A 14,949-nucleotide genomic window follows, 5' to 3' on the forward strand; every position below is an offset into this window, starting at 1 on the left:
AAAATCCTCATCAAAAAGTGAATTGTGTACCAAATCTGCTTTTGAAACATTCTCAGCAATTCTGTTCTGATCGACTGATAAAGACAAACCAGCCAAAGAGGGTGATCGTGCAATTTTTTAACTGACAAATGTTGGATTTGATTGAAAAGCCAAAGGGTTTATTTTCTGTTTCAAAGTTCTATTTGTCTATCTTTACACAGCGTGAATGTAGCCCAATCCATTACGCAAACCAGCCTCCTCACCACACAGCATCGCCCCCCCAACCCCCTCACCCACACAGCACTGCCCCCAACCCCCTCACCCACACAGCACTGCCCCCCCAACCCCCTCACCCACACAGGACTGATCCCCCCAACCCCCACACAGGACTGACCCCCCAAGCCTCTGACCCACACACCACTGCCCCCCAACCCCCCTCGCCTATCATAACTAAACTCGCACCCCAATCTTTGTTCATTTAAAAAAATGTCCCTTTTGTTTGCAAAGGGTCGCTGTAATAATGAACCAAGATCTGTCAGCACAGGATGATATTGCGGGGGGTCGGGGAAACGCGTGTCGGATCTGCTGACCTTGTTCTGGTCACCGCTGCTGAAGGACGCGGCGTAGTCGTGGTACATGGGAGGTGCGGAGCTGCGCTCGCCATCGTCCGACATGGATTCCGGGTCAGTCTTTACCTGGGCCAGCTGCTCCTTGATCATCATGAGCTCATCGTCGCGCACCCGCAGCAGTTTCTGGCAAAATAGAGCGAGAGTTTAAACAAAAGCTGGCTGGCGCCAAACTGGCACCTGCAGCTGAGAAAGAGGGAGCATGGGAGAGGGTGAGAGTGGGCAGGAGAGAGAGAGATTGGAGGCAGAAGTGACAGGGAAGGTGGGAGAGGGAGCGAGAGATGGGAGAGGGATGACGAGGGGGAAGCCAGGGTGAGGGCAGAGGGGAGGGGCAAGAGGGGAGGGGGAGGGGAAACAGCGGGGGGTGGGGGGGGGTAGAGAGAGAGAGAGAGAACGGAGCGGGGGAGGAGAGGCAACTGGGTTTGGGCGGGGGGGGGGGGGCGGAATGCTGGAGGGGGAGGAGGCTGGAGGGGAGGAGGCCAGATGGGAGGCCGGAGGGGTGTGGGGGTGCAGCCGGAAGGGGGGGGACGATGGACGGAAGGGGGGGGGGGGGGGGGGCGGAGGGCCCGGAAGGAGAGGCGGAGGGGGAGGGGGGGCGGAGGGGCCGGAGGGGGGGGGGGGTGGAGGGGGGGCAGGGGTGGAGGGGCCGGAAAGGGGGCTGGAGGGACCGGAAGAGTGGGTGGAGGGGCCAGAAGGGGGGGGGGGGGGGGTGGGGGGGTGGAGGGGCCGGAATGGCCGGAAGGGGGGCTGGAGGGGCCGGAATGACTGGAAGGGGGGCTGGAGGGGCCGGAAGAGAGGGGGAGGGGGGGGGGGGGGGGGTGTGGAGCTGCTGGAAGGGGTGGGGGGAGGGGCCGGAAGGGGGGGGGTGGAAAGAGGCCGGAAAGGGGGTGGGGGTGCCGTGGGAGAGGCCCGGGGGGGGGGGGGGGAGGGGTGGAAGAGAGGCCAGAAGGGGGGGCGGGGGGATGGGAGGCCAGGGCGGGGATGGGAGGCCGGGGGGGGGGGGGGGGTGTGGGGCAGAGGGAGGGTGTGGGGGGAGTGGCCGACGGACGGAAAGGGGGGGGTTTCGGAGGGGCTGGAAGGAGAGGCGGAGGGGGAGGAAGGGGCGAGGGGCTGGAAAGGGGGGTGGGGGGGCGGCGGGTGGAGGGGCCGGAAAGGGGGGCTGGAGGGGCCAGAAGGTGGGGGGGGGGGGGGGGTGGGAGTGTGGAGGCGCGGAGGTGGGGGGGGAGGCGGAAGGGGGGGGGGTGGAGAGGGGAAAGAGGCCGGAGGTGGGGGGAGAGGCCTGACGGGAGGGAGAGACGCCGAAATTGTTGGGGGGTGGGGGGGGGTTGGAAGAGAGGCCAGAAGGGGGGGCGGGGGGAGGTTGGAAAGTGGGGGGGGGGGGGTAGAAGAGAGGCTGGAAGGGGGGGCGGGGTGGGGGAAGAGGCCGGAAGGGGGGGGGGGGTGGGGGAAGAGGCCGGAAGGGGGGGGGGGGGGGAGGGGGGGGGGGGAGAGAGAGAGAGAGAGAAGAGGCCGAAGTGGGTAGACGGGAAGGGGGGACAGGAGGGAGGGGGAGGGGGGAAGCAGGAGGGGGAGAAGAGATGGAGAGAAGGTGGTGGGGGTGCAAGAGAGATGGGAGGGAGAAAGAGTCAGAGACAGGGTGACAGAGATTGGGAGAAAGATCTTGATGGTGTGAGGAAGAGAGAGAGGGAGGTGGATGGGGGAGGGGGGACGAGGAAGAAAGGCTGAGAGTTAGCATGTGGTTGAGGATGGAGATTGGGAGAAAGAGTGTAATTGACTGAGGGAAAGAGAGAGAGAGAGTGACTGAGTGAGTGAGTGAGTGAGCCAGCGAGTGAGGGGTGGAGATGTCTCCAGTCTGTGTGCAGCCACGTCTTAATGAACTATATAAATAAAAACTACCAGAGATCACGGACTGAGTGAAAAAAGCATCTCTTTATTGTTAGCTGTTCTCTGTCTCTCCACAACAGGTTGATACATTCTTTAGCTTGCTATGTGTGGGCTGGACGAGGTGTGTCTGACAAACTGCGAAACTGCAGCGACTGAGAGAGCGAGCGAGAGCTGGGACACGGCCTGTGAGGGGAGGGATGAGATGCAGGTCAGAGAGAGAGAGAGAGAGTGAGACAGGGATAGAGACGGGAAGGGAGTGTGCACGATAGGTAAAGGGAGAATGTGAGAGAGAAAGACTGTACACGCGTGTCTGAGTGCATTTGAGCGCAGAGGGCGGTTGAGAAGAAGTGGACGCTGAAACGAGCAGAAACGGGGAAAAAGATTGATGTTGCAGTGTGAAGGAACAGTGAAAGCAAGAAGGACGACAGGGAGGAAGGAGAAGTCATCAGAAAAAAAGAGATGGTGCAAACGGGGCGGGGGAGGGGGCGGCGGGAGGGGGCAGAGAGCTCCACTGCCAACTCCTGTTGCTTCTGGACCAGTCACTTTCTGCCCCTCACACACAGGTGCCAGCAATATGGCCACAGGGGCAGCACCAGAACCTGCCTTTCTCCTTCAAACAGAGATGTTTATTTCCATTGGAATGGAGTCGGGAGGAACACCAGGGTACTGGGTCTAGTTTGCCACCTCCACACCAATCCCCGGCAAGAGACTGCCTTGGATTAAACGGAGCCAACTAGACACTGAGATCCTTCTCTGTCTGCGACTTACTCACTGGGCGGCACAAGTGGGAGCTGAGGGACAGTCACGCCAGTGGAGGTCAAAGGGCAAGCGAGTCAAAACACCACATGGAGGGAGGTGGGGGGGGGGGGGGGGGGGGGAGAAGAGATGGGGGGTGGATAGAGGTGGGAGGGTTGAATGAGGTGGGGTAGAGTGAGGGGGTGGTGCAGAGATAGGACAGACGGGATAATTACAAGCCTCACTGCACGAAGGGAAACTGAGAGCAAGAGGAGGACGGGGTGTGGAGAAAGTGTCAGAGCCGATGCGGTTAGTGATGGTGCGGAAAAGACAGTGAAAGTAAAAGCAAGTCCAGGGTGATTGTTTGCAGGAACAAAGCAGGGACGGGGTGGGGGCGAGGGAGGAGAGAGAGCGAGAGAGAGAGAGAGAGAGAGAGAGAGTCCCAGCTCAGCCCAACGACATCGCACCAGTTCCTTCGAGTGCTCCTCGCATTGGTGAAACTTCCGGAAGGCTCCCGCTCCCTTAGGGAGAGGCGCACAGGCAGCCATTTGTCAAAGACTGCAAACTCTACCAAACTCCGACTGGTACTGGTGGGGGGCTGTGGACAGGAGGAGGGAAAGTCATCTCCTCGACACTGGGCACCAGAGATAGACAGCTTTCAGCCTGGCAATGGATGGTGGGTGAACAAGCATGCCGTTTGAGTCGAGGGGGAGGTGGGGTGGGGGGGGAAAGAGGATGGTGCCTGAATCGGGCGCGATCGCCATAAGCTTGGAGATCGGAGGCGAGGCTGGAGAGGGGCGTCTCGTCGAGCGAGGAACAAGTTCAGAGATGCTACGGAGGGATGCTGAAGGCGAGTCCGAAGATTACTGCGGTTAGAGAATCAGCCGTGCACTGGACGAGCGGCGTGGGTATCACTGAGCGCCCCCTACACAAACCCCCGAGGTAGATCAGAGGGCACACTGCCTCCCGCGCCAACCCCCCCCACACAACCCTCCACTCCCAAATAGTCACTGATCCCTGACCATTGTCAAACCAACGAATACCCACCTTAGCTGGTCCTCACAATCACACGGCCACAACATCCATGGGCCGTTCGCCCACTTCCCCTGCCAACCCTCTCCCCTGCAAATCGGTCAAACACCCCTCCCCATTCACTCTCAGCAGGGCAAACGATGAGCTGGTGGACCGCCATCCAAAACACCCCGTCAACCTCTCCACAAGCCTGACACCTCCGCCTTTAGCGGTGGGTGGAGATTAATCGCTGGCCCCACCCTGCCCTCATGTCTCCATTCCCCCACTCCCTGCTCGCCCCCCCCCCCCCACCCCACTCCCTCCCCCTCACTTACCCGCGCACGGATCTCGCACTGGCGCAGGCGGCATTTCTGCCGGATCTTGTTTGGCCCTCCGAATTTCTTCATGTCCTTGCAGAAGTCACACTGGCCACAGTCCTCCGTCCTCCGGCAGGCTTCGCACTCGCCACACATGCGGGCTGATCTCTTAATCTGCTTCTCGAGGGATGGGGAAAGAAACAGAAGAGAGGGTTGCAGATGACTGATGTGAAACAAGCCACACTAAGACCTCAGAACATCGCGCTTGCAGACACGGTGTACAGGGAGACTCGGAATGTCACACTCGGGAGATACAGCGTCGGGGAGACTCGGAACATCGCGCTCAGAGACACGGTGCACGGGAGACTAGGAGCGTCAAGCGGAGAGACAGTGTACCGGAGGCCTCGGAGCATCATGCTCGGAGAGACAGTGTACGGGAGACCTCGGGATGTCACGTTCAGAGAGACATGTATGGGAGACTCGGAATGCCATGTACGGAGACCTCGGAACGTCACGCTCGGAGGGGCAGTATACGGGAGACTTGGAATGTCGCTGAAGACGGGAATGGGTTAACGAACGTTGTAACACTTCAGCATTAAGACCCGAACTCTGTGATACTTAGAGATTTTGTGAGAAGTACTCTGGGGTTCATGTTCTCGTTGGAAATCGGAATCTTTACATGTATCCAAACCAGATAAGAGGGACAGCTATCCTTGCTGTTCCCAGCTAATTGTATATCAGGAATGTGGCTAAGCAGACTCCATTTTATGTTCCTTTCTATTATGTACCTTTGTTTAACACGCTGGAGCTGACATGTATGCCTTCTGTCATCATATAACAATAGATTCGTATACTCATTATATGCTATTCATCTACTGATATAAATTGCTATATAGGTTCTTGTGTTTTAGTTAACATGTTTGTGCAAATTTATAATCTAAACAACCCACAGGAGTCCACATAGGGGCGACAAAACACAGCCTTGAGACAGCCACGACTACGCGGACTACGCAAAGGATGGAATCGTTGAGACAGCAATAATCGTGGGAAGATGAGGACGTGACGAGGGGCGTAAAATTGTGTATAAATGTGTGCTCTTGACCTGTATTCACTGAGAGGTCTGAGGCCGTGTTAGGCATCGGACCTCTCCCACAATTGTGCAAATAAACCACTGTATTTTGACTCACGACTAGTCTCAGAGGTATTTTTTAACCACAACAATTGGTGCCGAAACCCGGGATCTGTTTACGGGTCCGGTCGAATGGCCACGACCGGGACACTGGAATAGATTACCAGACGTAGTAAAGTGGGTCAGGATACAGTGGGTATTCATCTGTGATAAGAGTGTGTGATTTGGGAGAGTGTAAGAGTGGAAGACGTCTGAACTGAGCACATACGGACAAGGAGGCATCCGCCTCTAACCCCAGCCTTAGACTGAATGTTAAGAGGGGAAATCCCCCGCGCTGAGGTCAGGAAATTGAAATGGGTGTTAGAGACTGGAGAAAGATGCCTGGGGTGTGATGTTCAGATGCAAGTAAGAGAGAGACTGTCTGAGTGATTGCCGGAGTTGAAGGAAAAACCTTCACGTGAAAGCCGGCTTAATAAAAATATAGTATAAGTGGTGGTACAGAGGGATCTGATCACCCCTGACAGGTATCACCGAACTCTGATAAGAGCAACCTAGGAGGGGGAGAGCGAGAAAGGAGAAGAGAAGACTCCAGGTGATGAGTATAAACTTATCAGTGTTATGGCGGGACAAGGACAGTGGGGACCCCCGGGATCCCTAACAAATGAATATGATTGAACTGGAGAAACTAATTAAACAGATGAACAAAAGGGGGTGGGATTTAGACCACCCACTAGAACACCAACGAAAATGGTTGGAAAAAGAAAAGAAAGACAGAACTAAGAAAATTGGAGTTCTCTTAGTTCGCCAATTGGCCGGATTAATTGAACAGGTCTCGGTCTCAGATAAGAAATGGGCTGATGACAAAGCAAAAATTAAAATGTTGGAAGCACGCAATAGAGAATTAGAAAAGAGAAACCAACGTTTAGAGGACCCCGGCTGGGGATCCTTGCCTTCCTATGGGCCGGCCGTACAACCCACGGCACCAGTGGGAGACCCCGATGAGGAAGAGGTCCATGATCTCGCTCCCATAACTCGGGGCGGGACATTGCAGAATCCCACTGCCCGATACCAACCCTTTACCCCAGGAGAAAGACAACAAGTTCTGGCATCCCTGGGAAAGCTCCAGCCCCGGAACAATAATAGCAAATTTTGAACTGGACACCATTTGGGTTGGACACCAGTTACATTTGCGGTGAAGTGGGAAAAATATACAGATGAGTACACTTTTTTAAAAAATGACTGCCTGGCACATAAACAGCCACCTGGGAAAGAGATTTTAAACAGGCACTGACGTTTAGTACAGACAGCCACCTGAGATTAAAACATAAAGGACAGACAGCTATTTAAAGTTAAACATGCAGGAATCAGATCCTGCAGGAAGCCAGCCAGGGCTTGAGGCACTCTTTAGGATAAGGGCAATAGGGTTGGGTAAAGAGATTAGCTACAGATGGAATCGGGAATACATAACTGCAGGAAAACCAATTACTGTAAATTACTATATGAATAGACCGAAACTAAAACCATTGATGGTCACTGACGAAGGAAATGTATCCATTCATAGAACAATGCGATGTTAACATGCTTATGTCTGTATTTGTCTATAACGATGTGTTAACGATCGATCACCTACTTGATTACAACGATGTGATAATGGCTAGATGTCCGGTCCATCTATTGTGTAAAGGGTATAAAGATGGACCGCTCCTATTGTCTCATTGAGAGAAGGTTTGCTGCTTGTTAGTGCCTTTTCTCCACGAAGCTTCGTTAAAATAAAACTGTATTCTTGAAACCTTCAAGCCTGACTCAGTGGTACATTTCCCACAACAGCAGGATATACACCAGTTGGTACGGGCTGTTTGCCCCCGGGATAAGTGGAGACGAATGGGTGATGGGGCGGGTCAAGCTGACGCCGAACGAACTCGGTTGGATTACCGAGGCGGGAGGTGGACGTACACGACAGGGACAAACGCCGAGATCAAGGCAATGATTGAACTATTTAATCGGTTTAAGGCGGAAGTCCAACGGGTCTTGGGCAACGCACCAACCAATTGGTCTAGAATTACCAATATTAAACAGCAAAGGGGTGAAGGAGCCTCCGAATTTGGGGAGCGACTCTTTAGAGTATACCAAGAATGTTCGGGAATACCCGAAACTGCCCAAACAGATAGAGCCTTTTGACAAGCGTTTAAAGACGGGCTGTCATCAGCTCACCAAAAAATCCTTAAAATGGGAGTTCTCAATACCCAGACCTATGATGAATTAGTAGAATGGGCATCTGGAATTACAGACGGACCAGATGAGAAACCATACCCACAAATAAAACAGGAAAATGTTAGTGCAAACAGAGGAGGAGCCCCCCCCTCTCCCGTGGAGGGAGGGAACTGACGTGAGGCAGTCCCCGCAAGCCTGGGCAGAAAGGAGGGTAGCATCTACGTGTCTGCACTAGTAGGGGGCAGACCATGCGAAATGCTGGTGGACACGGGAGCCTCCATATCTATCACTGATCTACCCTTGCCCACCACGAATAAAATGATCTATATAAGGGGTGTTAACGGACAGAAGACCCCTGCCTACTTAAGTGAAGATGTGGAGATGCCGGCGTTGGACTGGGGTAAGCACAGTAAGAAGTCTCACAACACCAGGTTAAAGTCCAACAGGTTTATTTGGTGGCAAATACCATAAGCTTTCGGAGCGTGCTGCTCCTTCGTCAGACGAAGGAGCAGCACACTCCGAAAGCTTATGGTATTTGCTACCAAATAAACCTGTTGGACTTTAACCTGGTGTTGTGAGACTTCTTACTGTACTTAAGTGTACACAGTAAGAAGTTTAACAACACCAGGTTAAAGTCCAACAGGTTTATTTGGTAGCAAAAGCCACACAAGCTTTCGGAGCTCCAAGCCCCTTCTTCAGGTGAGTGGCACCTGAAGAAGGGGCTTGGAGCTCCGAAAGGTTGTGTGGCTTTTGCTACCAAATAAACCTGTTGGACTTTAACCTGGTGTTGTTAAACTTCTTACTGTGTTTACCCCAGTCCAACGCCGGCATCTCCACATCATACTTAAGTGAAACCACCCTAGTAGAAATTAATAACCTGTATATACCTATGCGATTTTATGTATGTAGAAATAATGAAGGAACCATTATGGGAAACGACCTGATGAAGGAATACGACGTCTTAATAGATTGCGGGAAAGGCGAATTGATTTTGCCCCGCCCCCGATGGGAGAAAAGCCAGGGTGGGAACATATGTAAACCATTTAGGAGCCATCCTTGCAGCATCTGCAACTGGACGCGACTGGGTTAGAAGGTAATGGATTTGGCGCCATCTGCGCCTCTGTCCCCGGGGTATGGGCGGAAATGAAAGTGGATACTGGATTCGTCAAAATTCCCCCTATAATAGTGGAAGGACCAGAACATAAACCACATCGACAATACCCGATTAAGCCCGAGGCCAAAAAGACATGTCGAGGAAATTGCGACGGGATTGGTAAAAAGGGGGATCCTACGGGAGAACACTAGTACCACCAACTCCCCCACCTGGCCGGTGCCTAAACCAGACAGGAGTTATAGATTAACCATTGATTATACCACTTTAAATAAAGTGACCCCCAAGCTACACCCTATCGTGGCTAGCCCCTCCACCATTTTAAACGGGTTGTCACCATCCCATGGAATCTTTACGGTATTAGACATCGCCAATGGATTTTCGTCCATTCCCCTGGACCTTAATTCACAAGATAAATTTGCATTTACCGTTGGCGATAAACAGTACACATGGACTAGGCTCCCGCAAGGCTTCCACAACAGCCCGGCTATATTTCACCGGGTAATGAGTAAGATATTAGAACAAGTAGAAGTCCCAAAGGGGAGCACAATTCTGCAATATGTAGATGACATCTTAATAGCCTCCAAAACTAGAGCAGAACATCAGACGGCACTATACTCAGTCCTGAAACACTTAGAAGAACAGGGACTAAAGGCGAGCCCCAGGAAGGCCCAAACAGGGAAAGCGCAGGTGTTATATTTGGGACACCTGATATCCCAGGGGACCAAAGAAATGCCATTGGACAGGAAAACAGCCATTCAGCAAATGCCAAGACCAGTAACCGTCCGAGGGATAAGGAAGGTTTTGGGATTGTTTAATTACAGCTGCAGCTTTATACCGGAATTCGCTAGGCTCGCCGAAACAATACAGAGGCTAGTAAAAGGGGGGAAACCCGCTCTAGAAGTTATAGAATGGAGATCAGAGCAGGAAAAAGCATATAGTAAACTAAAAGTAGAACTAATGACAGCTCCAGGACTTGGACTGCCCGACGCTAGTAAAGATTTTCATATCTATTGTAATAACGAAGGGGGGTTTTATTCGGCAGTAGTCACACAGGTCCATGGGGACAAACAGCGACCCGTGGGTTATTATTCCACAGTGGAGGGCCCCATAGTAACCGAGTTACCCAGATGCATAGCCGTACTGGATTGCACGGCATGGGCAGTAAAGGTCAGCGATCCCATCATAATGACGGGGAATATTGTTTTACACACCAAACATACCTTGGTGGAAATGCTGAACACAGGAAAATTGCGGTCTGTCTCAAATATGAGAAGGCAAAGTGGGAGGCAGCGCTTCTCCCACCCACTAAGTCCGTCACCATTGTACGAGACATGGGAATGAACCCTGCAGAAGGAACGTTAGGTGAAAGGAACCCACACACATGTGGGGACGTAGATGAAGAGGTAGAGGAAAGCAGAATAAAAGATGTGCCCCTGGAGGCACCAGATTTGGTCCTGTTTGTGGATGGATCACGGAAATACGTAGAGGGGTCACCATGAACAGGATGGGTGGTAGTGAATGCGGGTTTACAAATTGTTCAAGCAGGAAGGATAGAGGGAGGCATGTCAGCGCAAGTGGCGGAACTAGTAGCCTTAACTCAGGCTTTTACTGAGGCGGCGGGGAAAAGGGTCAACATTCACACCGATAGTAGATATGCGTTCGGAATTGTACATGACTATATGACCGTTTGGGGGAAGAGGAGGATTCATCACCACGGGAGGCACTCCAATTAAACATGGCCAAATAATAACAACCTTATTGAAAGCCAGCGAGCTCCCGCGGTATTGAAGGTAAAGGCACATCAAAGGGAACCAGACAAGCAAGTCCTGAGTGGTATATCTTTAAGGGAAACCAGGCAGCCGACAAGGCGGCACAATCCGCCTTGGAAACGGGGGAAATGCAGGCCTTGCCGGCCGCCTTGGCTAACACTGAACCCCCGATAGACATCTCACAGCTACATGCTTGTGGGAAGGGATGCCATGATGACCAGTATGGGGAAGGAATGGTGGTGGAAAGGAATGGGACGGGATATTGCCCGATATTTTCACCGGCGCATAACCTGTGCACAGTATATCCCTGGAAGACCCGTAAAAATCAAGATGGGGCACCAGCCTCGCCCCAAGGGTCCCTGGGAACACCTGCAAATTGACTTTACAGGACCTCTCCCGCAGTCACAATGGGAGAACCTACTGCCTGGCAATAATTGATCAATTCACCAGATGGGTAGAAGCATTCCCGACGAAAAATTGTTCTGCCACTACAGTGGCTCGAATACTAGCTGAGGAAGTTATCCCAAGATGGGGGGTGCCTTTGCAAATAGACTCCGATCAAGGCACACACTTTACGGGGAAGGTAGTAAAGACCATATGTAAACTGATGGGGATAAAACAGAATTTCACATACCCTACCACCCTCAAAGCTCGGGAATGGTGGAACGTATGAATAGGACACTTAAGACCTCCCTTCCAAAGGCCATGCAGGAATCAGGAAAGAGATGGATAGAAGTATTACCCGCCATATTAATGAAACTCAGGGCCACCACAAATCGGACCACTGGGCTGACACCATATGAGCTAATGACCGGAAGGGCTATGCAACTGCCCGAGTCCATCATTACCGGAGGGGCAGATGTAGGCCCATTACGGGACAGGATTAGACGATATGTATTAGAGTTAAGCTCCCAATTAAAAGATCTGCGGAAAACAGTACAGGACAAACAAATAGTGGTAGATGAGCACAATAAACTAGAACAGACCCTGGAGGTACCCCCGGCAGGCAGCAAGTTTATGGTAAAAACACTACCACGAAAACCTGCATTTCCCCCAAATGGAATGGCCCTTATGAGGTCATCATCAGTGGAGACACCTGCGCCTGCATAGATATGCAAGGTAGGGGTGTCTGGAAGCATTGGACTCAGTTAAAAGAATACACTAATGACCACAACAAAACAGTCAAGAGGGGAGGAAAGGGTTAAAAGAAAACAAGCAGGTTGTAAGTCTCTCTTGAGAGAGAGGATGTAATTGTGCGATCGAGAGCCTCATGTGGTGGAATAGGGTATAGCAGATCAAAGTGAATTGTTTGCTCTGAGTGCGAGTTTAATAAATTACTTTCTCCAGTTGAAATTTTACTGGGGAAAGTAAATGAGACTAAGAGCTACCACAAACTGGACAACCGAATTAACCCCTTATGAACTAATGACAGGACGGGTGATTACCAATTACCAGAAAACATCATAACAGGTGGGACCGATGTAGGTCCACTAAAAGATAAAATCAAGAGATATGTTTTGGAACTAAGCACCCAACTAAAAGGGATGCACAAATTGATAAAAGACAATCAAGAAATAAGAGACGCAGAGAGAGCGAGCTTGAAATGCTCCCCGACGACCCAACAGTGGGACGTCCGAGTGAAAACACTACCTGCCAAACCAAGGTTTGCACCAAAATGGAACTGGCCATTTGAAGTTATAATTAGTGGAGATACCTGTGCCTGTCTAGACATAAGAGGGAAAGGTATATGGAAACATTAAATTCAGTTATCAGTTGAATATGCTGAAACTAATTGGAAAAATATGTGATATACTCCCAATGCAGGAATGTACAGACAACGACGGAACGGGTTCGCGGGAAGTTGCGCGGGGGCGGTATAGCCTTTGGAACATTGTATAATGGTCACGCGGATTATTAATAAGCGACAAGATGCTTCTCATGCTGCTTCTCACGACCCTGGCCCTGTTAGCCAGAGTGGGAGAGTATAGATGGAATTATGAGGATTTAGAGATGAAGCCCAGTGAACATCTCTGTAACGATGACTCTGTCTATTGTATGAACACCTTTGTGTATATGTCTTATCTGTATGCATCACAATCGAATCTGAGCAAGTGCTGGGTCTGTTCACACATTCCCATGCACGGAAGAAAGGGAGGAAATCCTTTATTCCCTATCCCTTTATCAGCTCCGGAAATGATAGAATGGATTTTAAATCAGAATGGAACCCAGGAAGGGACAAGGAAACTGACATTCAAAACCCCATCGGGTACCACCATACAGGGTACGTTTAATATCAGCAACAGTGATGTTGTTTCAAGGCTAGGGGGCGGAGGGTGCACTTTATCGACCTTTGAGAAACATTATCAACCCAGCTACGATAGATCAGGTTCCCCACCCTACTTCGTTGTGGAAAATAAACAAAGGGGATCTATCTGCCTGATAAGAAATGGAACCGTACCTGTTGGCCGTAGCTACTGTAAACAGCAGATTGATATCACTGATGACGCTTGGGCCATGGTACAGGTCACAATCCAGTGCCCCAAAGCCACCGTCTCGGTCAGCCTCTCCTCTGCTTATGTAAGCGAGATGACTGCATATCATGGTACCTATTTTGTCTGTGGAAACAATGCCTATCTGTGGCTTCCCTGGAATTGGGCAGGATCGTGTTATTTGGTATATGTGGTGCCTTATATTCACCATTACACTGACTTACAGGACCACCCCGAGATACAACTGCTTAGGGCTGAGCGAGCCGTTAGTGAGACAGAACGGTTCTTTATGATAGCCGACCCACTTTATGGGATGGCAAAGGCAGCACAAGGACTCATACGGATGGCCTCGACCCTAGAGAAAATTGCAAATGAGACTAAGGACGGGTTCGAGGAGGTGAGAACGGCCATCTCTGAAATATCAGCAGAGGTCGTAGCTATTTGAACTGTGGCATTACAGAAGCGATTCGCACTCGATTGTGTGCGAGCCTCCCAAGGAGGAACATGTGCCATAGTTGGCTCCGAATGCTGTACGTATATTCCCAATGCTTCGGAAAATATAACTTGTTTAGCAGATCATACTAAACACGTGGCGAAAACAATACAGGATGAGGGGAACCAATATCACAATTATAACCTTCTGGGCTGGCTGGGGCAATGGTTCGGGTCACGGGGTACATACCTGATGCATGGGTTGATTGTATTAATTGTAATTACTTGCTGTATTTGTATGGCATTATTGAACGCCTGTTGCAAAACAGTAACAGCGCGGATTATGCCGGGTGCAAGTGTACAGGCGGAGGGGGCAGACCAAAGGAGCTAGGCCCACGCGCCAATGACATGTGGTTCTGATTTGGTCATAGGACCATGTTTGGACCTGGCCCGACCAACAGGGGGGAGTGAAGACGGGAATGGGTTAATGAACTTTGTAACACTTCAGCATTAAGACCCGAACCCTGTGATACTGAGAGATTTTGTGAGAAGTACTCTGGGGGCTCATGTTTTCGTTAGAACTCGGAGTCTTCATGTCAATAAAGCCTGTTTACATGTATCCAAACCAGATAAGAGAAACAGCTATCCTTGCTGTTCCCAGCTAATTGTATATCAGGAATGTGGCTAAGCAGACTCCATTTTATGTTCCTTTCTATTATGTACCTTTGTTTAACACGCCGGAGCTGACATGTATGCCTTCTGTCATCGTATAACAATAGATTCATATACTCATTATATGCTATTCATCTACTGATATAAATTGCTATATAGGCTCTTGTGTTTTAGTTAACATGTTTGTGCAAATTTATAATCTAAACAACCCACAGGAGTCCACATAGGGGCGACAAAACACAGCCTTGAGACAGCCACGACTACGCGGACTACGCAAAGGATGGAATCGTTGAGACAGCAATAATCGTGGGAAGATGAGGACGTGACCAGGGGCGTAAAATTATGTATAAATGTGTGCTCTTGACCTGTATTCACTGAGAGGTCTGAGGCCGTGTTAGGCATCGGACCTCTCCCACAATCGTGCAAATAAACCACTGTATTTTGACTCACGACTAGTCTCAGAGGTATTTTCTACCTACAACAGTCGCGTTCGGAGAGACGGTGTAGGGGAGACTTGGAATGTCATGTTCGGAGACAGCATACTGGAGAGTTGGAGCGTCACTCTCAGAGAGACAGTGTAC

The 14,949-nt window shown here is 51.0% G+C and overlaps 1 protein-coding gene across 1 annotated transcript in view; it reads right to left on the bottom strand.

Annotated features, from left to right (window-relative positions):
• LOC144506237 (uncharacterized) overlaps positions 1–14,949 on the bottom strand; it is a 36,541-nt gene that overhangs the window by 11,700 nt on the left and 9,892 nt on the right. The window contains exons 5-6 of the mRNA XM_078232095.1: positions 4,571–4,729; positions 570–731 (exon numbers count right to left, since the gene is read on the bottom strand). Coding sequence (XP_078088221.1) covers positions 570–731; positions 4,571–4,729 — 321 coding nt within the window. The remainder of the gene's footprint in view (positions 1–569; positions 732–4,570; positions 4,730–14,949) is intronic.

The sequence above is a fragment of the Mustelus asterias genome, chromosome 17 (genome assembly GCF_964213995.1).
Source record: "Mustelus asterias chromosome 17, sMusAst1.hap1.1, whole genome shotgun sequence".
NCBI lineage: Eukaryota > Metazoa > Chordata > Chondrichthyes > Carcharhiniformes > Triakidae > Mustelus > Mustelus asterias.